This window comes from Penicillium samsonianum (genome assembly GCF_028829775.1).
Source record: "Penicillium samsonianum strain IBT 33392 chromosome Unknown utg000004l_segment0_segment0, whole genome shotgun sequence".
NCBI lineage: Eukaryota > Fungi > Ascomycota > Eurotiomycetes > Eurotiales > Aspergillaceae > Penicillium > Penicillium samsonianum.
This window is the reverse complement of record NW_026643262.1, coordinates 3,636,276-3,661,590: the sequence shown is the minus strand read 5'-3', so window position 1 is coordinate 3,661,590 and position 25,315 is coordinate 3,636,276. Positions and strand designations below refer to the sequence as shown.

Here is a 25,315-nt window from a genome sequence, read left to right as displayed (position 1 = left end):
ATTTGGAGATCTTTGTGCAAGGCGCGCGACAATTAAGGAATCTGAAAGCTGGAGCAGATGATCAATATGCAATTGACAGCTGGGAACAACTCACAGTGGGGGATAAACTCCGCTGTGGGTGCCTCTCCGCCTTTGTTTTGGGGCAGCAGAAAAGTGAAAAAAGTTCCCTACCGCCCCGGGGTACCAGATATTGAGGACCGACATTTGAACTCTTTGAGAGCAGACAAAATATCTCAGAGGAACAAGATGCCCAAGATGGCCCGCCCTCGGCATAATACGACCGCCTTGCCTCGGGATCTACGATCTGAGCTCGGAATCCGCGATGTCTACGGTGACAAGAAGCGTCGCCTTAACGGACCTGCTTCGCGCAAAGAACGCCGCCAAAACGAGCGTACGCAGAAGAAATCCCGACATGCAGCCCCGCCGAACAAGAAGAGCTTCGAGCGCCCGCAGCAGAGGCCTCAGCAAAAACCACAACAGCAGGCTCGGGATGACAGCGATGAGGAAATTGGGGACGAGGACCTTGACCTCAACTCGGACGACATGGATCTCGACGAGGGACCCAGTGCGCCGCAGACCAAGTCTAAATCCACGAAAGATGCCGCGAAGAAGCCCAAATCTATTCTGAAGAAAGAAGCGGTCAAACAAGACTCCGAGTCCGAGTCTGAGCCTGAGTCCGGGTTCGGTTCAGAAATCGATCTCGATGAGGATGAGGATGAGGATGAAGATGAAGATGACGAGTCAGATGACGAGTCGGAAGAAGACGCCTACGAGGATGAACCTAAAGAAACCGAAGCCCACATCCCAGGATCGGTCAAGTCTAAGTTGGCGCAAGACGATGCCGAGATTGCTGCGTTGGAGAAAAAGCTTGGCCTCAAGAAAGGAGGTAAACTATCAAAGGCATTTGAGGAGGATGGGCTGGAGGATTTGCTGGGAGACCTGGGTGGTGGCGGCGGCGGCGGCGATGGCTCAGAGGATGAGAGCAAAAAGCGCAAACGAGAAGCCGATGATTGGCTACGAAACAAGAGACTCAAGGCCAAGAGCTTGCAAGCTCAACAACTCGAAAAAGAGGATAGTGAAATGGATAGCGCCGAGGATCTCGATCTCGACGAGGAAATCTTTGGAGGCGATGATTCTGACGAGGCCGCCGAAGGCAGTGATTTCGATGGCTTCGACGAGGAAGAGCGCAAAGAACCAAAAAAGAGGGAAAATCCTTATATCGCCCCGGTCACAAAACCTGAACCCACCGCTCAAAAGTACATTCCGCCTTCATTACGAGGTCGCTCCGACCCGGAAAGCGAATCTCTCACTCGTCTCAAGCGTCAAGCCCAGGGACATCTCAACAAGTTGTCCGAGGCCAACATGCTCTCGATTGTTGCCGAATTCGAAAAGCTTTACCGCGACTACCCACGCCAACACGTCACATCTACTTTGATCAATCTACTAATGGGCATGATCTGTGAGAGGGCTGCCCTCCAGGACACCTTCCTTATTCTGCATGCAGGTTTCATTGCGGCGTTGTATAAGCTCATGGGAATGGACGTTGGCGCTGAGATCGTCCAAACGGTTGTCGAGACATTGGATGCTGATGGTGACGAGCGTGGAAAGTTCCAAGGAAAAGAAGCTACCAACTTGGTCTCTCTTCTCTCGCAACTTTACAATTTCCACGTCATCGGTTCTTCCTTGATGTTTGACTACGTTCGTCTTTTCGTGCAGGAGATCACGGAATCAAACACCGAACTCTTGCTCAAGGTTATTCGGAGTAAGTGATATACCCAACCCATGATAAAACCCTTAGCCCTCTAACATGTACGCAGATTCTGGCCCTCAACTCCGACTCGATGACCCGTCTGCACTCAAGGATATCGTATTGCTCATTCAGCCAGCGGTCGCAAAGGCTGGCGAGGATAGTCTCTCTGTCCGAACAAAGTTTATGATTGACCTAATCACGGATTTGAAAAACAACCGCTCGAAAGCTTCGGCGGCAGCCGGTGCAGGCATCACTACAGAACACATTACCAGAATGCGCAAGATTTTAGGTTCTTTGAACAGCTCTCGGACGATCCGCGCGTCCGAACCTATTAACATCTCCCGTGACGATATCCACAACTCCTCCAAGAAGGGCAAGTGGTGGTTGGTCGGCGCAAGCTGGAAGGAAGATCCTCTTGTAACAGCACAAAGAGAAATGGCTGGTGTACAAATGCCCCAACATGAAGTCGGAGATGACGAAAGCGATGGCGAGCCTGACTTTGGAGTTCTCGCTCGAGCCCACCGCATGAATACAGACGTTCGTCGGTCGATCTTCGTTGCCATCATGTCTGCCAACGACTTCCAAGATGCACATGTCCGACTCATGAAGCTTCGTCTCAAGCGGGCGCAGGAGTTTGAAATCCCTCGTGTCCTCTTGCACTGTGCTATGGAGGAACAGGCCCATAACCCATACTATTCTCTGATTGCGCGTCGGATTTGCGGTGATCAAGGTCGACGCATCAAAGTGTCCTTTATGTTTGCACTTTGGAATATGTTCAAGAAGATGGGTGAGCGAGGAGATATAGACGAGGATGAAGACAACGATTTCGATCCGGATGATGAGGAGAATGGTGTTAGCATGAAGTCTGTGGTCAACTTGGCCAAGATGTTTAGCACCCTCATTATGGACGGCAGCCTGACACTGAGCATTTTGAAGAATCTCAACTTCGCATACCTGCAGCCCAAGACTAAGACATTTGTCGAAGTTTTGATCATCAGTATCATTCAACAATCCCAAAAGTCCAAGAAGAAGAAGAAGTCCAAGAGCTCCACGCCAGATGAGCCTGAGAAGAATGAAGGGCCTTTGATGCAAATCTTCCTGCGTGTCAAGGAGACACCACACATTGCCAAGGGCCTTATCTATTTCGTGCGAAAGGTTGTGGCGAAGAGTGATATTGTGTCCTCCGAGGAACTTAAACTAGTTCGGTGGGGATGCAATGTGGCTGCGGATGCCCTTAAGGCTGTGGCAGACTAAGGATTGCATTGGATTCATCTTGCAATTGCATATAGAATATACCCAAGTTGTTATGCTGCTCATGAGTTGTTTATTTTCCATGCTTTTTCCAAGCTTCAATATTACCATGTAAGAACTTTGCTCCTTTCGAACAAGAGAAGGATGAAATAAGTGACATTCTCCGTACAAATCTAGCAGACTACACAGCTAACTACCCCATACCCGGGGCTCTGTCCGACTAATATATGAAGTTTCTTAAAGCACTAGATGGCCTAACAGTTCGTTTCCAGAATGCTAAACAATCATAGCAAACGTCTTATCATATTCAGTTAAGCGCTAAGCCCCGGGGGCTGATTGGGGCCACGCTTACCACGCATGAGGCTAGCACTGCCTCCTTGGCGACCGGCAGGTTTCCCACATGGAACCCTTCCAGATGACTTCAATTTTTTACAAGCCATTAGATCTTGAGACATTGCATCACTAAAAATGGCGGAACTTGCGGGTACCGCCGTCGGCATCATATCGTTGGGCTTACAGGTATGCCAGGGAATCGTCTCGTACAGTCAGGCATGGCGGGGCTTCGACGAGGATATTCAAAATACGAGGAACAAAGCGAAAGCCCTTCACATGCTACTAAAGACGTTACGTGAAACGATAGAGGAATTACACCACACACGACCGGAAGTTGCTAGCGACCTCGAGGGCAAAGCTATGAGCATGCATAGTTCGATTGAAAAACTTAGGAAAATTGTAGACCGGTTCAAGCCTGCTCGGTCAGAGGCTTTCCCAGAGAAAGTTCGCGCTCAGCTGAAGAAAAGCGTGTATTACTTCCAGAAAGACACCTTGAAAGATATACAGAATCATTTGGATCAGATTCAAAACGTTCTGCAAACATCACTACTGATGTGGGTATAGAATGTGGTCACATATCTTCGAAGATGTGGTTATTGACCTTTGGACAGATATAACTGGCAGGATACAAGGGAGTCACGAGCCATGCAGATTTCAATATACGAAGAGATGCAGAGTATGCATTCCACCCTCAAGAAGGCTATTTCATCTACAGGCATGCCCCCGCCAAGTGTACTTCAACTTGTGTGTGATTCCCAGCGCAAACAACTCCCAATGACGCTGTCGAACAGTGGCCCAATGGTACAGACAAATATAGGGGTTGACAGGTATGACCTGTACAAAACAGCCGCGTGGACTCTGGTTGACCATTTTCAGCAATCGACTCCCAAGTCGACCTATGTGGACTAGGGCTCAGTCAAAGAAAGTGACAAGAGCATACAGCTATCACAGTCGCTTGTTAAATTTTGCAATATCTGCATCTTTCTCTATGATTCGAGGAGCTGGAGGCTTGTCCATTGCCCCAAGCTTGCAATTTCAAAGTGTATGGGGGCGGGATAGTGGAAGATACCAAAATGCCTATGAAATGATATGGGACTGTAGCGGAACTGGTTTGCTCATTCCAACACTGCTGAGTGCTTTCTCCGAGCAACGATTGTCTCCTTATGATGCTTTCTACCAAGAAGGGGATGATGGAGTTGACTCTCTTATGGATGTATGTTCACAAATACCCCTACCCAAAACATGGCTCTTATTGAAGATAGATAATTTGCACCGAATTCTACCGGTATGGTGACATGTATGATTTTCAGATCATTTCAGAAACCATCAAATTCATGCTTGAGTGCGACATGAAGCCAAAAAAAGAGGACCACTGGGGATACGGTGCACTATTGGATATTTGCACAACGGCTGTACTCGTCAAGGAAGATCTTCCATTGATTTTGAACATGATTGAGTTGAGAGGGCCACTTCAGTTATCTACCCGCAATTATCTATCCTCGAGTGCTCCCCACCATGTCAATTTGAAACACAACCTTCGACTGATTCTCTCTCAAGATGAAGACTGTATGTATTCCCACTCTTCCCTCCCCTAAGGGTATATTCTGTCGTCTCTTTACAAGATTAACTTAGATTCTCAGTGATTCAAGCACCGAAGATAATCAAGGCAATCATTCAAGAGTCCGAGGAAGAGCTCAGGGAAGCTTTGGCAAGTGGACATGCTTCGCCAAATGATACGATAGGTACCCTTTCGCCGCTGGAAGTTGCATTTGGGTGGCCAAAGGGCATACAAATTCTCCTACAGTCCGGGGAAAATCCACATTGTCACTTTCCCTTGCTTGCTATGGCCGAGGGAGTGCAAAACCACGCTTCAGCCGCTCTTTTACTTGAAGCAGGATGTGTTATTCAAATGGATGACCTGGTCAAGAACGAGCAGTGTAACGATGGTGGCCAAAGATACTCACTACTGGTCTACGAGTTGGCATCAAGACGAAGAAGATTATGTACGCTAGCACAATCTTCATTGCCACCCGATCAAATGCCACCTCTCGATGGGCCTGCCACAAACATATGCATAGCTCTAGCTGCCCACGGGATAGAGGTCCCAATCGAGTTGCGCTTTGCGACTGATTCACAGGGATCCACAGCACACTACCAGACCTGGTTAGCCAGGATGTCTAGGGATTTCATCAAGATCATGGATAGCATATACGAAATTGGATTCCATGACGTTGATTTGCCAAATCAGTATGGTATAACTCCCTTAATGGCATTCTCTCCTTCCACGGCAGCCGCCGCTCCTATGCTTATCAAGTGTGTAGCCTGGTTGATGTCGAAAGGAGCCAATGTTGAACGGAGAATGCCGGCATCAAATGCGAAAGTTGCTCATTTCCTCACAAGCCAAGTTATTAATATTCATTTCATGGAGATTGGGGGTGAATTGGATAGCTTCGACAGAGACTATCGCAATTGGACAAGAGGAATCACCGAATTGGCAGATGCATGCTTTTTTGTATCCCCTGCACAAGACTGTTGTATTTGCGCCTGTTCTTCTGGCGGATGTACCACACTCTCGGTGGCACTCCGATTCATCGTTTTGGAAACATCCAAATGGCGATCGGAAATCCAGCATGACCACCTCCGAAAGTTGATTCTCTCTCTGAGTGTATGGCAGGACTCCTGGCCAGATCTTTCTCGAGCGATAGTCAGAATCTTGACGTTCGATGCGTTAGGTCTAACGCATACGTGCTGCGCGGAAATAGATCAATTTGAGGTTGTGTGGGTGCCTTATCTGGCCCAAGGAGGGAGAGATGAGACAGAAATTGGCAGGATCTTGGATGACCAGTATTTGCTGCTCAAAGACTTCGAAGAACTGATGAAAGAGATGGAAAGCAAACTTGATGAGCTTGACCTTCCGCTCGAAGAGTTCCTCGATGGCTATTGGTATGACCGTGTAATCGAGTATCTTTCGAGGCGTGACCACTACGATGAGGAGCATGTCATGGAAACAAGAAGGATGGGAATCTTCCTCGAAGCAGAGGAGCTCTGTATACCTGACAGAGTCTCGTTACAATTTCGCTCTCGAGTTCAAGACCTGCAGGATGATTTATTGCTGGATGAACCAAAATGATTCGCTATGGCTTGAGGGTTGTTGGCCATTTGGATTTGGTATCTGATTACCTTACGCCGCGATATAGCTTCTGTATGTTTCACATGGGCAAATTGGACTTTTTTGGTCATAGCCAAGGGCGTAAAATCGTCAATCATGATACACAGAACCATATTTGGTACGTATTTAGGTCTATGAAATATAATGGAAGTGGAAAGATAGATCTTTCCTCATATCGATATAAATCACTGTAACTCATGAAGCTGTTTCAACGAGATCCCATTCCATGGCTATGAGCCAGCCCTCTTTTGTCTCTGGGTGTCCGCCATTTTCAGCCGAACCACGCTCCGACACGTGGCCAGATACTTTACCAGGTGTTTGATGTTCGCAGAAGTGATTTCCAAACTCTAAACCCCAGTTGAGCCCTCTGTGAATCCCCACTACGTCCCCTTTCCGAAGATCGGGTGTTATAGTGGCATCAGAATGCGAGTGAACTGGACGAACAGCGGATTTAGATCGTGAAGGTCCCATAATCATGAGGTTCAAGGCAGAATCAGGATTTCTCCCTTGCACATGATTCCCAGTAAGCACTTCTGCTTGAAGAAAGGCGAGAGAGCCACATCCGCTCAGGGCTGATTGACTGACGTGAACGACACGCGCAGTTAGGAGATACGCATTCAGCTTTTCCAGCGAGGCATCTGCCGCCTGCGAGTCTGGGGCTTGAGCTAAAGGGGGTTTCGGCAACTGGCCACGTTTTGTCCCCATTTCCAAGACCCAGCCGCGTACCTCGGCGGCCATTCCGCCAGGGATATAATTGGACACACCGGCTCGGTTTCGACCACGGCGATGCAGTGTGCGCGAGGAGGGAGAGAACGGTGCAGGGATATCCTCTGCATCCAGATTTGGCGACGGGGAGCGAGGCAAAATAAAAGCCGGTTTCCGTCTCTCAGGCGGCGATATGCCTGGTGTGTCTGGTTTGAATTTGGGTGCGGACTGGCTGCTGGGAGGCTTCGCTGTTGAGGAAAGCATAAACCGAGGACGACTGCGGAATGGTGTTCTCATATTGCCTGGCGTTGATGCAGCTGATGCGAATGGACGAGCACTTGGTGCGGGAGTTCTCTGGGTACCCATATCCCATGTCGTAGTGTTTTGCCCGCTTTTATCGGGCAGGTCGATGGGATTAGCTGGGGTATTTGCGGTTTCAGGTGGTGATGACAATATTGGATCAATCTGTGCGAGATTGCTATTGAAGGGCGTCGCGCTCTCTACACGACGCCGTTTATTCCCATCTCTGACCGGTGCAAACAGTGCGTCGAACTCAGCGTCTAGGATGCCTAGAGTCTCTGGTTCTTCAGGAGGAGTGCTGTCTATGGCATCATCTGGTAGTTTATCCACGTCTCCCCATCCGATTCGTATATCCCCGATATCTGCGGCATCATCAGAGTCCTCGATCGCGTCGCGTTGTTGGCGCGCGCGGGTGGCACTCTCGGTAGCATGCGGGTTACGCGCGACTTTACGCGTTGAAGATGGCCCATCGTCATCTATCACGTCAAGATCATCATCTTCCTTCTGTGCTATGCTTTGTGACAGCAGAAACCGAGGTGTGGGCGCGAATTGAGGCCCACTGCGACGCGTGGATGGGTTGCGGCGAGAGAGGCGAAATGGTGATGGAGTCTGTGACCAGTCCGTTTAGCCTGGATAATCGATAAATCACGCTGTAGACATACTGCCGGAAAAGGCATTTATCTGAAATGATTAGAAGTCTGGAAATAACACCATGGCGCTGCTTCAATGCACCCAGTTCGATGGATCTGTGGACTTGGGGGTTCGCGTTGATGCTGATGGGTAAAATCGGCCATCGCGCAAATTGTTTTGCGGCTCAACAACACACCCACATTACACAGTTTTTCGGCGAAATGAACTCACTCTTCTATTAACAAATGCTAGAAATGGTTGAAGAGACAAGCTATGAACAGGTTTAATAGACAGAAAATCCCCAATTTTTGGAGATATCGAACACTTATTTACGATTTCGGTGCATTTATATATCCTGGCATCTGACCTCGGGACCTTGCTCTTCACCTAAGCGAATAGTGATTATTTGATCGAAATGATACAAAAGCAGAAATGCAGAGAAACGGTCGATTATCCTATACCTATCGAATGAAGAACTTCAGGAGCTTCAGCGATGATGCAGCGGAGGCCCTAACCCCCTGTGATTATGTTCGGTGTTATTGATCTAATCCATGGCACAAATTATGTACAGCATACCTGCCCAGTTTTTATGCAAGCTTAGAGTGACGGGGGCTAATATCCCTGTACGAATGAAAACAGTTTAGTATCATGTTCTTCAAGAAAAGGAAAAGCAAAAGTGATTGGATGTGTCATGATGGTCTCATTTATTTTGACATGTAATCCGAAGGCTATAAGTACATGTATACAAAAAAGGAAATGTTCAATATGCGAAAAGCCATGTGCCAAATGTAGTAAAAAAAATATAGAAAAAAATGCTTACATCTGTGAAAAGTATTCATCGAAATTATCCGCGGCGACCTTAGTGCAGTCAAAGCCGTAGATCTCACGCTGCACATCGGCATCGGCCCACTTATCAGGCACAGGACCCTTGCCAGCGCGGAGGGCAGCGAATTGCTTGTCACGCTCCTCCTTGGCAGCACCCTCACCCAAATGCAAGGCACGACCAGAAGCGGTGGCCATCTCGACCAAAGCCTCAGCGCGGCTCTTGCGGACCTTCTCGTAAACACGGAGAGCCTTGTTGATAGACTCAGGAGTGACATCAGGGAGCTTGGAGAGGACCACACCGAGAACGGCTCCGTCTTCAATAGCTTGGGCAGCACCCTGGGCCAGGTGAGGCAGGGTAGGGTGGCAAGCATCACCAACCAAGGCAACGGAATCGTGAACCCAAGTGGGGAGGGGCTCGTGGACGCGCAGCTTCCATTCGCAGACTTCACCTTCGGGAACGTAGTTTAACATGCGCTGAACCATGGGGCAGAAGTCAGAGAAGACGCCCATCATGGCAGGCTTGGAGCCCTTGGTGGTATAGGTAGCGTTTGTGGCGGCTGCGAAGTTGGTATCGGGCTGGGTGGTGGAGAGGTTGTAGATAGTATTGTTGGAGACAGCGTAGGCAATAATGTGACGCTTTTCACCAATCCAGCGGGTTACACGGTTGCTGTTGATGAGGGCCAAAAGCTCGGAATCATCCTTGATCTGCTCCTTGTGGATCATGATACGATACGCGGCCTGTTGGGTGTCCTTGACACCAACGTCGACACCTAACCGCTTCAGCATCTCAACGCGGGTGACACTCTTAATTCCATCCGCAGCGAGAAGTACATCGCACTCGACCTTGAACGGAGCAGCTCCCTCGGCGCGGGGGCTAGCTGTGAATGATGGCCGAGGGCCGAAAGAACCCACGATATCTGCGTTGATTCCGAAGTGGAACTTGATTGTCGAGTGCTGCTTGCAACCCTCGTATAGTCCATTGGCTAGCGATGCACGATGGCCAACCATGTGCTTATATCCGTATGTCTGTTCAATGTACCGCAGATCCACATATGCGTGCTCAGTGTCCGTTGCGCCGTCTGCAACCATAGATTAGATCACGGTAAATTGTTTGATTGGTATATCGCAACATACCTCGCACTGATGTGTCTTCAATATTCACTGCCTCGGCCTCAATGCCCTTCCAGACACCGAGTCCATCCAAAACGCGGGCCATGTTAGGTGCTAATTGGATACCAGCGCCAACAAAGCCAAGGTCACGGGCACTTTCATAAACATCAATGTTCTTGAATCCCTGCTGAGCCAGAGCCAAAGCGGAAGTCAGACCACCCATTCCCGCGCCCAGAATGGCGATATGTAAATCTTGAGGTGCTTTCGTCATTTTATCGGTGATGTGCGGAGAAGATATATACGCGATGAGTGTTAACAGGACAAAGGAGAAGCAGATCTAAAATATGTCAAAGGAAAGATAGCGAAAAATGGTAAGAAGTATCTCTTTAAAAACTAGATATCCAACGGTGCAATGCCCGGGTGATGCTGCCGACCATGCCTTGCGTTTTGCTTCATTGGCACGGCGGAGTAAGTCTTTCCCGCTTCTCCCACATTCTCCCCACAAGCCCGTCGAGGGGGGTTGGAGGGGCTTATACGGCCTGGGGATTTCATCATTCCCTGCTTGGACTTTATCCGCTCTATAATTTGATGATATGTTGTAAGCGGGAAACTATCCCGAGGTCAACGTCAAATGCAGCTCATCGTCGCACTGCATGTTAGCCCTACTCTCATGGCCAAAAATCAGCCTTAAGGGGTCTTAAACCACCTTGCTTTTTTCCTTTGATTTTTTTCTCACGATTAACCTACTCTGAACAACTGTGAGCTACAGCAACTGTGAGCTACAGAGGCGCTCGAAATCAGTTTCACCTCTTTACTCTCTTCAATTCTTTGTCGAACTCTATTTTGGATAACGCCATACCTTTTACGGTTAGCTTACCCCAGACCCACACTCCTGGGTGTATCTTAGTATGGGCCATCTAAAAGAGGAGGGTTGAGCATTAAACCGGAAAGGAAACGCCAAGAAGTGGTAGAGTAAATCAAATACTTAGGATGAAGCTCATGTTGAACGATGCCCAGGTGGGGAACTGTGGTGAACTAATACCAGATCCTGACAGAGTGCAGATCCAAAAGGATGCTTCTACGTAAAAAGAAGGACGAAGCATAGTACTTAATTAAGAAAAATACATTGGACGATAGTCCGAACCAAATTATGATCAGCTTACAGCACAACAAATATAGCGTAGAGTGAACAACGGCGTCTGGTGAAAAGAGCCATGGTGTAATCATCGCTGTGACAAAAATAGGGGCGTCGAGCTAGGCAACCACGCGGCTAAGCTTGAGCATGATGTTGAGAAGGGAAGGTGGAAATGTGACCGGAAATTGTCCATGTTGCATATAAGCACGCAATTACTGCGTTGCCTTGCAGCTGGTGCAGTAATTGAGAGTGATATGACAAGAGTTTGACAGATATGTGGTTCCGCATTTTCCGACACCGTCATTTGCCTTCATGTACTCAACACTAGTAGAATTGTCAGCGCGAGTTAGGAGAAGCGGATAGGGGTATTGACTTACCTAGCCTTGATCTGCCGTCCAGTCATGCCAAAACCATAGTCATCGTTATCGCATGAATACATCGCCGTACAACCAGCTTGGCCAAACGTTGCAGCTATAATAATGCCACTATTGATCTTCGCTGTGTAGGATGTGTAGGATGAGTATATTGTGTCGTCTTCATACTGCGCATACGCTCTGTCGCAGGCATCGTCAACACTGTGGCATTGACCTGAACCATCGTGGTTACTGCCGGTTTGGCTTGGCGACGCAGTTTGCAGTGTCGTGGGTGCGCCAGCACCCTCCGTGGCAAGATTCTCGACGATCTGCGACGGATAAGAGAGAATTTCACCATTCGATTCGGTGGTGATGAAAGGCACGGGAGTCGCTGTAGGCGTAGTCGGAGTGAAGCTTGGTGTTAGGGTGATCTTGGATGGGAAGCTGGTGTACTCGTAGCACTGCCCTGAGATGGGAGAAGCCGTCGCCCAATAAGTTTGTCCCTCAGTCATTGTTGAACATTCACAATAAGGTGTGCTAACATCGGGGCCTCCCTTGTTCAAACACATAGGATCGCTAAGGGTTGGCAATGCCGACGTTATTTGGGGAGTGGGTGTCGTTTTAGGAGCCGAGGTTATGACCGGAGCCGAAGACGAAGATTGAGAGCTGGATGGAGCCGTCGAGCTGACTGGAGCCGTCGAGCTGACTGGAGCCGTCGAGCTGACTGGAGCCGTCGAGCTGACCGGAGCCGCCGAGCTGACTGGAGCCGTCGAGCTGACTGGAGCCGCCGAGCTGGGTAGAGCCGCCGAGCTGCCTGGAGGCGTTGAGCCGACAGGGGCTGTCGAGCTGACTATGGATGTTGAGCTGACAGACGATGGAGCTGATGACGATGTTACAGATGAGCTTCCGCCAACATGGAATGATGACATGGTCAAAGGCACGGCAGACGATGCAGGCGTCGATGATGGCGGGCCTACATGATATGTCACAACTGTGAAAGGCAAGACAGACGATGCAGGCGTCGATGAGATTGGGCCGACATGGTATGTCACAATTGTGAAGGGCACAGCTGTTTCCGTGGGCGTTTCAGTAGTGGTGGTGCTCGAGTCTGTGACTTTGAGATCACATCCAGTGGTTGTACTAATCTCAGTCGAAGTGGTGCAGGTTGACGTCGTTGTATCTGAGGTTGTAATGGGGGTACAAGTGACAAACTCGGTGGAGTAGGTCGAGGTAGACGAGGATGTGCACGAAGATGAGCTGCTGCTAGAATTATCATCGCCCTCGTCGCCCCCATCACCCCCTCCGCCACCACCACCGCCACCACTGGTGACAATTGAGGGCATGTTTGTGCCTGAAGAACAAAAGATTAGGCATGGAATACTAATACCACTGGGGAACCCAGGGAGGTTGAAGTATATGCCCGGGGTTGAGATTCCCCATATGCCAATGCCGCCAACAACCGGGATAATGGTTTCGTGGCCTTCCTCGGTCGTCGTTAAGACAGTGTTGCTCGCCGAGAGGGATTGAGTAATGCTGCCAGTGCTGAAGGCAGACGGGGGAGTAGTATAGGTCACCAACGGAGTGGGTGAGCCTGATGTCGTTGGCATAGAAGTTGAACTGGCTATACCCGATACTGATGATGGGGGTGAAGCACCCGTAGTTGTTTTTGATCTGCTGGAACCGGGTGGTTGAGAAGATTGAGAAGCGTCAGACGGAATGGCCGAGGGTAGCGCAGATGAATACGCTGATGAGAATGCCGAGTGCCCTGAAGAACTTGGGGTCATCGAAGAACTTGATATCACATCGACATTGCTGGAACTAGGTGATTGAGAAGATTGGGAAGCGTCGGACGGAATGGCCGAGGGTAGCGCAGATGAATACGCTGATGAGAATGCCGAGTGCCCTGAAGAACTGGGGGTCATCGAAGAACTTGATATCACATCGACATTGCTGGAACTAGGTGATTGAGAAGATTGGGAAGCGTTGGACGGAATGGCCGAGGGCAGTGCAGAAGAATAAGCTGAGGAGGATGCCGAGTGCTCTGAAGATGGTTCCGCAAATGATGAACTCTGGATCGTATGCCTACTGCTCGGAGATTGAGTGTTCCCGGCAACGGAAGAACCATGACTCTTTGTGGTCGAGAAAGTGGACGAAGCTTTACTGGAAACCCCAGAGGACGCACCAGGCAAACACACAACCTGCTGTGCCAGCAGCAGTAACAACGAGATGTGAATCAGCGTCATATTTGCGCACACGGATTCCGAGATTCAGGAAATGGGAGAGGACCTGGAGTCATGTTTTTCTAGTCTCAGACACTTGAACATAGGGGAGAAGTCTACCAGAAATAGAACAAGAGTGGCCCCCAACACAGATCTCCCGACGTCTGTTCTCATCCAATTCCGATTTTGATCAACAGGAGTTTCTACTTCCGGCGGCATTTGGGGCTTATCCTCAGCCGCTTAATTTTACTTTCTGGGCCGTGATTGGTCTCGTCGTGAAATTCTAATTGCAGAAGGCGAAGAAGAGGTTTTAAGTGGAAAGGACGGAGATTAGGGTCAAATTAGGCTTATACTTGCCTTTTCTTCAAATCCAGGAACAGGATCAAGCTGTCAACCTTGGGGGAAGGTTTGGCTAGTGCTTATCTGCAGGAGGCGTTGGGGGCGGAAGGGATCCACCTGGTTCCATGGGGCCAAAGCTATCCTGTCCAACCATCTGTTGACTAGCCTTGTATCGGACAAATACTTCCTAATGTTACCTTGTCCTTTTGAAAACAAGCTCCGATCTATTACCTTATATAGACAACCCAAACATTTCCGTGAACTTTCTGGGACGGGACGGGACGCTATGGCACGCCTAACCTAGAAAAATAGCGCATCTTCATGTTGTATTTGGGGGCGGTCGACTGATGAACAGGAAGGGCGAAATTGGTACCAGCCGCAAGGAATCTACGGAGTAGATTAAGGTAGATTATTTAGCCCCTATTTTTAACAAATGCGTCGGAGATACTATTTAAGCCAGCAAGATGCCAAACGGAATTGGTGAGCATAAAAGTCTATTTACTCTGGAGTAGGCTCATCCGCAGCTCCCTTCTTCTTCTCTGTTACGGCAACATCCTTGAGAGACCTTCCAGCAATGGATTTCAAGATGGGCAACAAAAGGCTTATGGCCCTGGTTCTCTTTTTCTTCTCCTATCTGACACTCTGCTTGTCGGTGCCCACAAAGTCTCTTGTGTGAGTCTATCCTACTACCACAAGTTATATCGAGACTACAAGGACTAACTGGAAAAGTTCCCTATCCAATCAAACTCCTAGGCGTCTATCCTTCGCCCGGTCTCTGACGAGTGCGCACCAAGGTGGTCTCGTGAAGCGCGTGGATGCAAAATATCAACAATTTGCCAATGATCTCGAGACCGCCACAATGGTCGATCAGGATGCTGAACAGTTTCTACCGTTTGGGGCAGCGCCCGCCATCTTCGCTAGTCACGGCTTCCAGGGTTGCATTGGGGTGGCGATTGTGTCCAGCCAGGGCGCCATCATTGCGCATTACACCAACGCTGCATCGGCAATGAACCAGGCCAGGACTCAGCTACCCAACCTGATCACGAACAATATAGACGCTTTGGCGGGAGCTAAGGCGTGGATCTATGCACACGTTTCTCTGTCAGATACCGACACATACACCTCTGAAACCAACAATAAGGTGTTGGAAGACATCGTCAAGACCAACTTGCATATCGTTCCTGCCCGAGTGAAGTACATTGAACCGGAGGATATGTTGGTGGACGAACAGGATGAACTTTTGGACCCGGATCAGTACCCTGAAGATTTATTGTATGGGGCCATCATGATAAAGCATCAGGCAGGCCAGTCGGCGGGAGCCGATGTTATCTTCATCAACCTAGATTGGCAGAAGGCCGCTGCTGAAAACAGTAAGCCACAGCCATCATCGTAGATCCAAGTATTATACTTGGATCTATTATACTTGGATCAGGTTGGAGGCATCACGGTAGAGAATAATTTATAATGCATACTCGAGCGGCCATCTTGCGTATAATGAATCATATTTAGAAACTGTACAGATCGTTGGTAAACCTAGCTCCCAGCTACGCTTCCCAGAACTCCAGAATGGAAACTACCTCCTGATGCTTGCGTTTGCGACCCCGGTCTTTAGCAGTGTGGCCCAGCGTGTCCGGCAAGTTGGGATCGGCACCCCGCTCCAGTAAAAACCGCAAACAGTCCACAGAATTCGTCTCCGCGGCTACATGAAGTGCCGTTGCCAGTGAATTTGACTGGCGATCAGCGAACATCTCTATGTCGTACTCGAACTCTCGTTGGTTGATCGGGAAGGCTTTCTCGTCCAGTAGCCATCGCATGATCTCCATGCGCTCTTCGCTCGACCCTTTAACAGCCCCGTGCAGAGCATTGCTTCGCGCAAAGTCTGCACCATGATCGTCAAGAAGTCTGAGAGTGGACAATGAGCCATAGCAAGCAGCATGGCTCAGTATATCTTTCGTCTTGTCTTTATTTCGGGCATTAGGATTTGCCCCATGCTCGAGACACCAACGTACCCGGTGCTCGTTGTTGACAACCTGCCTGCGGCCATTTGTTAATACCATTTTATTTCGAACAGACAACCAGATATGACCAACCGTAATATAGTACAAATATTGTTTTGAATGGGTCGATTGATATCCCACCCATGTGAGAGAAAGACCTCTAACACGTCAAAGGAATTCCCCAACATGGCTCTCTGTACGGCGTGGGAGGTAATAGGGCATTCTCGATGCTCGAGAAGGTACTCGACGACGTTGACCTTGTTTTTATGCGAGGCTGCAACCAGGATCCGATTGCGAATATACCAGTCCGTGCGAACCTTCTTGGTATTCTCCGGTGGCCGATTCAACTCGTTGAAAATTTCAAGCTGCTCAGACATCAAGGGCTTAAACCAAAGATGATCCCTGCTGGTTGCTGACGCACCGTCGGCAGTGAGCTCTGTGTCCCACGTTCTCAATTGATTCTGTAGTTCCGTGAGGTCGCCATCTCTAGCGGTGGCTAGCATCTTTGTAAAGAGCTCCTCGCGAGGGTTTTCATCGTTATGGGTAGCCATAATCAACTTAGATCGAAGTTCTTGCCAAGAGAAGACACAGGTTAGCTTACACAGGCAATCCTTATTTTCCGAGGGCGGTGAAGAGCGTGAGATTTGCTTTTTTAAGGGGGATCTCGATTGAAGAGTCTTGTGCCCAGGTGTAATGTAATCTATGGATGTTTACACTCTGTCATAGGCATTTATATTACTAGCCTGGAGTTTAGTTGGAACCTTCGAAGCCACGTGGGTCCGGGTGGCCCCGGCACCTGCCCGGGCCCTACCTAGGCCTTACTGTGATTATGTAAAATTCTTGGGCTCTAACTACAGGAGACCAAAGGAGAGGAGGGAGAGAGTTGTATTGGGAAAGGAGCGAAGCTCCTGACTGACTAGTTAGTTACCTCGTTAACTAACGTATTTCACATGCGAGTGACGCGCACAAGCGAGTGGCGCAGTCCGAAACACATAGTAAATGCGATAAACTACAACCTTATATCTCAACAACAACGTCCTTGTTTGATTCCATATTTACTCGATCGCTGTTGATAAGGATTTTGAATGATATATATCAATTTCAAGGCAATCAAAAGGTTGCAATATTTTACAACCTTATATCTCAACAGCCACCTTGTTATTTGATTTCATTACTTGTCGATAGCTATTGATAAGAATCTTTAATACTATATACCAATTTCAAGAAAATTGAAAAGGTAGATTATCATGGTATTGAAAATTACGTTGCCAAAAGCCAGAAATATATATATCGCAATCACAAAATCAGAGAATTTCTCCGAACTCCACAAAGAGGCTAGATATGACCTAAAAACCATTAAGCTATAAGGAAAGCCTCATATAGACTACCTTTCTTGAGATATCAAGTTGTAATCTATCGCATTTACTATGTGTTTTGGGGTGCGCCACTCGTTTACATGCGCCGCTCGTTTACCGAATACGTTATGAGTGGCTATATGCCTAAGGCACTAACTAGGCCTAAGGCCGTAGCACAACAAAAACTATAACTAGGGGAGTCCCCGAAGTCCACTCCAGGGCTTAACTCTGCAAGCAAATATCAAAAAGCGCTTGACCGAGGAAGAAGCGACCCAGTACACACCAAAGCTGACCAAGGAACCTGATTTGAATTATTACCACTTCGACGAAGTCCCCCAAAGACAGCAATATCCCACTATAAACCCAATCTAGTATGTATTTCTGTCATCCGTCTCCATTTAGTATTACAATCATAGCTTAGTGGGGCTTGGGATTGGGCTTGGACAGCTTCATACATGTCGCAAGTAGGAGCTTATGAGGGAGTGGATGGATGTCCGGAAGAAGCGTGATAGAGCAAAAAAGTGAACTCGTGATATCTCGCTCTGCTATGACTCTCATGAATATTGCATGCCTTGATTAGTGGAGTACATTTGCTTTTGCTGGTTGTTAGTCACGCTCATTTGAGATTTGCATGGCATCTTGAACCGATAGCACCCAAATCATGAAGTGAGGCTCAGTGAAAAGCTGCTGATAAATGACCCAACAATGGAAATACTTGCTGGAAGTTTTCCATAAACACCAGAGAGCTTGGTTTTATGCTTGCGTTTCTGCTTGGCTTTTTAGTGCATCCGTATTACATTGTTGTGTTATGATGGAAGACCAGCCCAAACAGACATCATGGGCTCTACTGAGATCCGAGTTGCAAGTCATTTTCTTTACCAGATAAGGTCTTTCAATTTCTTTTTCTGACAGTTAGAAAATTTGATATTTTGACCTGTTTTTCATATAATTCTTGGCTGCTGATTTTCATCACATTATACATTGGTCATGTTATCCCTCACCTTTTCACTTGTTTGCAGAACTCATAGGAAGCTAGAGCTACAAGGCTCCACACCCTACGTAGCGGATTTCCTCTACAAATTCTTGGCATTCCTGTTCCATTTTAGTGGTCAATGCCAATACTAGCGTGGCATAGAGAAAATATGGCGAGCTGAACACCCGTCATAGCTGGTTATAAGGACCCTCTTTACTGGACTGCTAGATCCATAGATACCACTTTCTCTTATAGTTTGGCAAATGGATACTGTTGCTAGGATCCACCACTTGATCTTGGGCCAGGTGACATCATTATGCATCTTCAAAAGTGTGGTACTTAGCTCTGGTTGTGCTGCGGGATCAAAATCAGCTAGGCCACCCACTAAGATTTTCCCTCAACATCGCTGCACATTTCGATTTTCATCTCCTCCACTAGCTAAACTAGCTAACAAGCAATATATAATCAATAGTAACAGACTAAGGTCGATCTCTGTATACTTTCAAAGCATTTTGTATTGCACACTTACGCATACTGCATGCGTCAACGCGCGGTTTCCACAGAACTTATAGCGAGCTTCAGCTATAAGTTATAGTTGTAGATATTCCACAATTTGACGATCAATAGCGGTGTGCTCAATTTGGTCACTCATAACACAATACTTGGGTCGTCGAGCGGTATTGGGGTTCGACGACCCGAGTAGGGGAAAACCTTAGCAAGCATTGTCATTATCATTGATAGTTTATCTTAATCATGTGATCAATCAACCACCGAGCGCTTGATACATCTGCTCAACATCACTTCCCATCTGGAGCTCAAGCTCCTCGAGCTGAAGGCGGTAGAACTCTATATCTCCTCCTGCGGCTGCCACCATGGCTACAGGCACAGCATCGAGGTATTCTTGCTTCGACATGGAGACTAAATTGGCCCGTAAGAAACTTGATCTAGAAGAAAGGAGATATGACTCACCATGTGCATTTACAGACGCACGCTTAGCAGACCACATGGCATGATAAGCATTCGTTGAGCCATCGTTATTGGCATCTCCGACAACATAGAGGCCACTGACACTGGACTCCATGTTGCTTTTTACTTTGACGGACTTTCCGTCCATCTCCAATCGCAGCTGCTTGTGAAGACTGGATGTCTGAGCAGTCGGCACGGAGATGAGCATTCCGTTCGTGATCAGAGGATTGGGGGCGCCACCATTTAGGTGGACCTTATACTCGTCGTCTTTGGGTTCCATATTCGTCGTGGTCCGTTCGACCTTGGTGATATCGTTCTCCCGGATAGGGATGTTGAAGGTCTTCTTAATTACACTCTCCCATCCGGGCCAGCGAGCCTCTGCTTCATCTTTGTCTTCTTTGCTGATCGGCCCGCCTGTCACAATGGTTATGTCTGTTGTCAACTTCCTAATATTGAGGGCAGACCCAATGGCACTTGCAAGCTTGCCATAGACGACCATTTTGCGGTTCTTGTAGTCATGGCCATCGCACCAGGGGCACCAGAATACACCTCGTCCGAAAGCTTCGGCAAAGCCCGGCTTATTGGGTAAGACATCCTTAATCCCAGTAGCCAGAATGATCCTCTTGGCAGTGACCATTCCGCCCTTGTCGTCATAGACCCGGAACCCCTTCTCGAGAGAAATAATGCCAATAACTTTCGTCTTGCGTGTGGCCCAGAATGAGTAGTCGGGATATAGCTCGTCAATCTGCTGTCGGACGGCTGTTCGGAATTTCAGTGGCACCTGCCCTATATGGAGTCAGTATCTGAACTCTGAGCTCGTGCAAAATCACTTACCATCTTGGCCAAGTACATCGTGCATATATCTAGTCTGTTCATTCCGATACTCCTGTGAATCATACAAGAGTGATGTTCGCGCAACTCGAGCAAGAGACATGGATGCAGCCAGGCCGGCAGGGCCACCGCCAACGATAACAACATCATAGTCAAATTTGGTAGGGTTCCATTCATCAGACGAAGTATAGTCTGTTATATTGAACGCACCATCATCGATCACAACATCTTGGGTAAGCTCGGAGATGTTTTCCTCGGACGCTTCTGCCAAAGGCTGCTGGGGGACAGTAAGAGCAGAAGAAAGGGGCAGAGATAGGAGGCAGAAGCGCCAGAAGGAAAGGTTGAAGAACACCATTTCAATAATGCAATTGTTGACGACTGTGTAATTTGTATTTTCTAGGGCATATCCTCAATATTTATATTTCGAAGATGAGCCGAGCTCGTATTCCCCGCCGTCTTGAGCTGTCTAAATACTTTACCGCATCACACCGGGATTATGCAGTGTGATTGCTTCGCACGATCTTCACTGCATCCGAGACAATGAGGCAATGAGCCACATTCTCCTCTCTTGGTCGACAGCATTGATTTGCGGGCTTAGAAGTTCTGGCCCACAGATTGCCCAAGCTGCGCAGATGTGCGCAGATCCGAGCAGCTTTGACGAATCGCCACGCGTCGATCGCATGGTTCTTCCACCTCAGCTAGCCACTCCCACTGCCGATCATAGTATTTGCCTGGAGTTCAGAGAAGAGAGTTCTAATTGGTCAAGGGAGGATCCCCCCAAACCCCCCAACCCCCAATGCCACATTTTCTCTCGTAGCCTCCGCCGTCAAGTACCTCGTACATGACCAAAGTCGGACTGCGTAGAGAACTAATCTTGATAGGTCAACCTCATTCTCGTTTGTTTTCCCCATAGTTCCTACTCAGTACTGCCCTTTCTATTTGTGCCTGGCGTCGGTCGCGCAGCTGGTAATCCCCACTTCGCCTGGCGCAGACCTCCAGGGCTTCGATCGTGTGTAGATATGAACGACAGCCCGTATCACGTTGATTAGATCTCTCAGCTCAAGAGCTCGGTTTGTGACTTGAATTTTCCATCTATATACATATGATGTGTAGAGCAATTACTTTTTAAAAATATCTTGCTCAAGTACGTGGACACAATACCTCTTAACCAGCTTCATGGTGTTTTCCCTGACCTCTACTTCTTATGTTGTATGACATCATAATGCAGTTCAATACCCCCGGGGCCAAATCACCATATTCGTCAGCATAAGTTGATGCAGTGCAGTCATCAAACATTGTTACCCCTCCATCTGCGGGAACTTGCACTTGTATGCTTTTCCAACAAAGAATTTGACCAGATAGCATCAAATATTTACATCACGATCCTCACTGACTTATACTCAAAATGAGTTTGCAAGGTACCATTACACCCTGTCACTGTGGGTGGTCCTACACAATATCTAATCAACGGTTATTCTTAGCGTATGTCGACAATTCTCTTTTGGGGACCGGGAAAATCAACGAAGCCGCTATATACTCAATAGCAGACAACAGTGTCTTGGGAGCCAGTTCAGCTTTCAGTGTAAGTTGTTGCTTATTGTTTGCTCTTCGGTATTGGCTGGAATGGCTAATACATTTATCTTTACATCTCTTTACAGGTTAAGCCTGAGGAGATACAGAGCCTTGTGAAAGGCTTTACCGATTCAGGCCCTCTGTATTCCAATGGGATTCATATCGGCGGGACCAAATATATTGCGATCAAAGCGGATGACCGGAGTATATATGGCAAGAAGGTAAGATTTACAATTATACCGCTGATCTACAATTCACTAAAAGCGAGTGAGTTTAGGGCAGCGAAGGATTTTGTGCGGTGAAAACAAAGCAGGCATTACTGATTGGGCATTATCCTGAAACAGTACAGCCCTGGGAGGCGGCAAACGTTGTTGAGCAGCTTGCGGATTACCTGATCGGAGGAGAATACTGAGATACTTCTTCATTATTCAACGCGATAGTTGAACAACGATCTGATCGTCACCTGTTCTATTGCTAGACCGATTAAGTTATTTTCTTCGTATTAACCCCGCATTGTGAATTCACGCGGGACGCCTCCTACCCACAATTCTATTCCGAAATCTTTGACATATATAATTGCTCCTATACAATAGTAGCATCTCGCCCTACCCTGGGTGGAACTTGCCAACCGCTAATTGACTAGGTGGGTGGCATTCTGGCAGAAGAGATTTCAATTGATAATCGCTCTGGGAATTATATCCAACCGGAGTGGGGGATCAGCATTACATTGGCCAGATTTGTGGACTTAGAGATCGAGCAAAAGTGGGCTCAGTGCTATAGATACTTTGGCTAAACATATAGAACAGAGCATGCATATGGCTTCCTCGTGTTGGATGGTCCCCCGGAATCTATCGACTATGCCTTTGGAGATTCCTATACTGTCGCCCGGCGGAGCAGTAAAATGCTGAATCGCAGGCGTTCCATGATGACTACCAATACCACTGTCCTTGAGTCAACCTTTGACCATGCCGAAGAGACAATCTTCGTGTACTGCAACTACAGACATGAGAAGACATTAATGGGCAGAACAAAGGCAGATGTAAACGGCCTTGATATGGGTATCTCTTTTGTGTATCTTATGGAAAATTTAGGCCTTCCTTTGCATCCTTTCCAGTATATTCGCACGCGCAATGAGCGCGACACAAGTTTTGGTGTCGCAGGAAATAATCGTTTCCTCCTAGAAACCGTTCCCAAAATCTTTCCCCGACGATGGGGTGTTCCACTTGAAGTGACGCAGCCATTATCTCAATAGATTGGAAGTTACAGTAGCGACCGGTATCGCCTTCCATGTCGGGAACATAGAGATGCTATTTCAAGCCCTAATTACATGATACGCTAATCCAGATATGAATAGCGCGTAAATTATTCGTTTTGTAGCTTACCAAGCAATAAATACTAGACGCATCCTGATCCAGACCTCCATAGTCACGGTTCTACGCCTTCCAATTCTGGATAAACACCCCGAGCCCAATCAAGCCGGGCTCATCTTAAGGGGCAGATCTCACGTGCAAGGAACTAACTGGACGCCACATGGCTCACTGCTCACTGCCCAATTATATAAAGCATCCATGTATTGGTAGCGTCATCGCTACGTCACAATTAGCGCTGTATGGATACATCCAACATCGTCAGAATAGATAAGAGACAACTAGTTGATCTAGGTCAATCTGTCCGATCAATCTTCCCAGGTGACTTAACATGATACTGGAGAAGTTATATGTAAGAAGACTCCAATTTGTTATTGGATTTGAATTTATGTTTGTTTCGATATGCATATTTGCCGTTTACGCATCGCATGTCATTCTTGATCTGCGCATCACGGGAAAAAAAATCAATTTTAGTATTCCAGGGTAATTATTCAAAAGGTCTCAGTCTTACGAGCTCAGATTCCATCGAGGGGTCGTAAAGGTTCTCGGCGACAAGAAAGTCCTTGACACTCACGGGCTCGTACCGTCCCCCTAGAGACAGATAGTGAACCATTGTATGTCCCTCAGTATCAGTCAGCCGATGATCCAGGCCTCTTTGAATCAAGAAACGGACCATGCTCCGGAGTGACTTGCTTGCAGCCAGGTGAAGCGCTGTCTTTCCACCTGGGGCAGTGCGAGTATGAATATCCGCGCCGGCTGCTAGAAGCGCTTTAATCCTCTGAATGGCGCCACTGCTGGCGGCGCAGTGGAGGGGATAGACCATATCGGATCGGGTGACATTTCTTTCCGAGGTCCAGTACATATTCATGCGGGAGGTCTTTGCCACCCATCCTGTAAATTGCAAAATCTTACTGTCTGCCGATGCCATCACATCAGCACCATGTTGGATAAGACACTCGACAAGGGTGGAATCGTCTCGTCCATCGTCTGATTGAAGGATAGAACCGTTGTTATAAGCAGCTGCTAGGTGAAGAGGGGTATGATTTCCTGGAGTTGATGCGATTGATGGATTCGCTCCGTGTTCAAGTAAGTAATTGGCCATCACGACCTGGTTCTTGCACGCAGCAAAGTGCAGTGGAGTCCAATTATGACAATCAAGATCATTAATGGTGAGATTACTGTTATCAAGGATCCATTTGAAAGTCTTGGTTTTCCCAGCCTCGGCCGCCAGATGCAAAACAGAAGCATTCAACTTAGTTCGACAGTGGATGTCAGCACCTGCAGCGACGAGCATCCGCACCGTTCTCAAGGGACAAGAAGAAATAGCAACAAGTAGAACTGTCTCTCCAAATTGACCTTTTTGGTGAAGATCAGGTGATGACTTAAGCAATTCTTTAACAGCGGCTTCATTACCAACACGAGCTGCCGTCAAAATAGGCGTGTCACCCGTGTTGGTTAAGGCATTGACATTTGCGCCTGAAGCGAGCAAAAAACGCAGCACCGGCAGTCCATTCTGTGCTCCAGTCGGAAGACTAGCTGCACGATGTAATGGCGTTTCCCAATGAGAATTCTCAAGGTTGATCGTGGCACCTTCCTGCACCAACAACTGAAGGCATTCCAAGCGACCCCAAGTAGCAGCGCGATGAATGGGCTCGTCACCTCGATGGCTTGGCCAAGCCGTGCCCTTGTAGCCAAGCTTCTTGCGGTACTCTATGAGCATCTTTAAGATTTCCACATGGCCCCGACCGGCCGCTGTGAGCAACTCGTCATCGTCCGAATCCGGGCCGGGGTTGCTCGGAGATTGGACGTTATATTGGATGAGTAGTTGTATGATTTCGCGTCTGCCTAGCCAGACGGCGATTTGCAATGGGGCTCTCTCTGAACTGCCATCAGGTGAAACACCATCTGCAAGAAGTGCGTTGACCTTGGCGACGTCATTCTTGCGGATGGCTCGAAGGAGCTTCCTTTCCCGCTTTTCCTGCAGCCGGATGATGTAGTCCTGGTCACAGTTCTCCTGGTCTGACAGGTCAGTAAAGAGGCCTGACATGCTGGTAAAAAAGTCCGACATTCTGGGAAAGGAAATTTGATCAGAGGAAAGGAAGAGAAAAAAGGAAAAAAACTAATACATATCAAAA

General features: G+C 48.0%; 14 protein-coding genes across 14 annotated transcripts; 7 read left to right on the top strand and 7 right to left on the bottom strand.

Moving 5' to 3' along the window:
* Positions 1-246: 246 nt before the first annotated feature.
* Positions 247-3,004, top strand: N7471_008305 (MIF4G domain-containing protein; the record flags this gene model as incomplete). The annotated part of the gene is made up of 2 exons (XM_057281024.1): positions 247-1,762; positions 1,818-3,004. 2 exons carry the CDS (start codon positions 247-249, stop codon positions 3,002-3,004), a joined length of 2,703 nt encoding a protein of 900 aa, XP_057135284.1.
* A 465-nt stretch (positions 3,005-3,469) lies between these two features.
* N7471_008304 (uncharacterized protein) lies at positions 3,470-3,898 on the top strand (the record flags this gene model as incomplete). Its single annotated transcript, XM_057281023.1, has 1 exon — positions 3,470-3,898. One exon carries the CDS (start codon positions 3,470-3,472, stop codon positions 3,896-3,898), a length of 429 nt encoding a protein of 142 aa, XP_057135283.1.
* A 424-nt stretch (positions 3,899-4,322) lies between these two features.
* On the top strand, positions 4,323-6,464 carry N7471_008303 (uncharacterized protein; the record flags this gene model as incomplete). Its single annotated transcript, XM_057281022.1, has 3 exons — positions 4,323-4,547; positions 4,645-4,900; positions 4,975-6,464. 3 exons carry the CDS (start codon positions 4,323-4,325, stop codon positions 6,462-6,464), a joined length of 1,971 nt encoding a protein of 656 aa, XP_057135282.1.
* A 234-nt stretch (positions 6,465-6,698) lies between these two features.
* Positions 6,699-8,185, bottom strand: N7471_008302 (uncharacterized protein; the record flags this gene model as incomplete). Its single annotated transcript, XM_057281021.1, has 2 exons — positions 6,699-8,117; positions 8,171-8,185. The coding sequence occupies 2 exons, from the start codon at positions 8,183-8,185 to the stop codon at positions 6,699-6,701; spliced, it is 1,434 nt and encodes a 477-aa protein (XP_057135281.1).
* Positions 8,186-8,954: 769 nt separating this feature from the next.
* On the bottom strand, positions 8,955-10,344 carry N7471_008301 (putative monooxygenase; the record flags this gene model as incomplete). The annotated part of the gene is made up of 2 exons (XM_057281020.1): positions 8,955-10,042; positions 10,098-10,344. The coding sequence occupies 2 exons, from the start codon at positions 10,342-10,344 to the stop codon at positions 8,955-8,957; spliced, it is 1,335 nt and encodes a 444-aa protein (XP_057135280.1).
* Positions 10,345-11,420: 1,076 nt separating this feature from the next.
* On the bottom strand, positions 11,421-12,073 carry N7471_008300 (uncharacterized protein; the record flags this gene model as incomplete). Its single annotated transcript, XM_057281019.1, has 2 exons — positions 11,421-11,532; positions 11,586-12,073. 2 exons carry the CDS (start codon positions 12,071-12,073, stop codon positions 11,421-11,423), a joined length of 600 nt encoding a protein of 199 aa, XP_057135279.1.
* Positions 12,074-12,182: 109 nt separating this feature from the next.
* N7471_008299 (uncharacterized protein) lies at positions 12,183-13,168 on the bottom strand (the record flags this gene model as incomplete). The annotated part of the gene is made up of 2 exons (XM_057281018.1): positions 12,183-12,534; positions 12,573-13,168. The coding sequence occupies 2 exons, from the start codon at positions 13,166-13,168 to the stop codon at positions 12,183-12,185; spliced, it is 948 nt and encodes a 315-aa protein (XP_057135278.1).
* Positions 13,169-13,277: 109 nt separating this feature from the next.
* Positions 13,278-13,529, top strand: N7471_008298 (uncharacterized protein; the record flags this gene model as incomplete). The annotated part of the gene is given in 2 exon segments (XM_057281017.1): positions 13,278-13,383; positions 13,396-13,529. 2 exon segments carry the CDS (start codon positions 13,278-13,280, stop codon positions 13,527-13,529), a joined length of 240 nt encoding a protein of 79 aa, XP_057135277.1.
* A 1,176-nt stretch (positions 13,530-14,705) lies between these two features.
* On the top strand, positions 14,706-15,512 carry N7471_008297 (uncharacterized protein; the record flags this gene model as incomplete). Its single annotated transcript, XM_057281016.1, has 2 exons — positions 14,706-14,791; positions 14,849-15,512. 2 exons carry the CDS (start codon positions 14,706-14,708, stop codon positions 15,510-15,512), a joined length of 750 nt encoding a protein of 249 aa, XP_057135276.1.
* Positions 15,513-15,663: 151 nt separating this feature from the next.
* On the bottom strand, positions 15,664-16,667 carry N7471_008296 (ankyrin repeat domain-containing protein; the record flags this gene model as incomplete). The annotated part of the gene is made up of 2 exons (XM_057281015.1): positions 15,664-16,153; positions 16,210-16,667. The coding sequence occupies 2 exons, from the start codon at positions 16,665-16,667 to the stop codon at positions 15,664-15,666; spliced, it is 948 nt and encodes a 315-aa protein (XP_057135275.1).
* A 2,540-nt stretch (positions 16,668-19,207) lies between these two features.
* Positions 19,208-20,596, bottom strand: N7471_008295 (NAD(P)/FAD-dependent oxidoreductase; the record flags this gene model as incomplete). Its single annotated transcript, XM_057281014.1, has 3 exons — positions 19,208-19,362; positions 19,414-20,196; positions 20,245-20,596. 3 exons carry the CDS (start codon positions 20,594-20,596, stop codon positions 19,208-19,210), a joined length of 1,290 nt encoding a protein of 429 aa, XP_057135274.1.
* A 1,050-nt stretch (positions 20,597-21,646) lies between these two features.
* N7471_008294 (profilin) lies at positions 21,647-22,225 on the top strand (the record flags this gene model as incomplete). The annotated part of the gene is made up of 4 exons (XM_057281013.1): positions 21,647-21,659; positions 21,723-21,823; positions 21,900-22,034; positions 22,091-22,225. 4 exons carry the CDS (start codon positions 21,647-21,649, stop codon positions 22,223-22,225), a joined length of 384 nt encoding a protein of 127 aa, XP_057135273.1.
* Positions 22,226-22,738: 513 nt separating this feature from the next.
* Positions 22,739-23,065, top strand: N7471_008293 (uncharacterized protein; the record flags this gene model as incomplete). The annotated part of the gene is made up of 1 exon (XM_057281012.1): positions 22,739-23,065. One exon carries the CDS (start codon positions 22,739-22,741, stop codon positions 23,063-23,065), a length of 327 nt encoding a protein of 108 aa, XP_057135272.1.
* A 602-nt stretch (positions 23,066-23,667) lies between these two features.
* On the bottom strand, positions 23,668-25,227 carry N7471_008292 (ankyrin repeat domain-containing protein; the record flags this gene model as incomplete). Its single annotated transcript, XM_057281011.1, has 1 exon — positions 23,668-25,227. The coding sequence occupies one exon, from the start codon at positions 25,225-25,227 to the stop codon at positions 23,668-23,670; it is 1,560 nt and encodes a 519-aa protein (XP_057135271.1).
* Between the last annotated feature and the right edge of the window lie 88 nt (positions 25,228-25,315).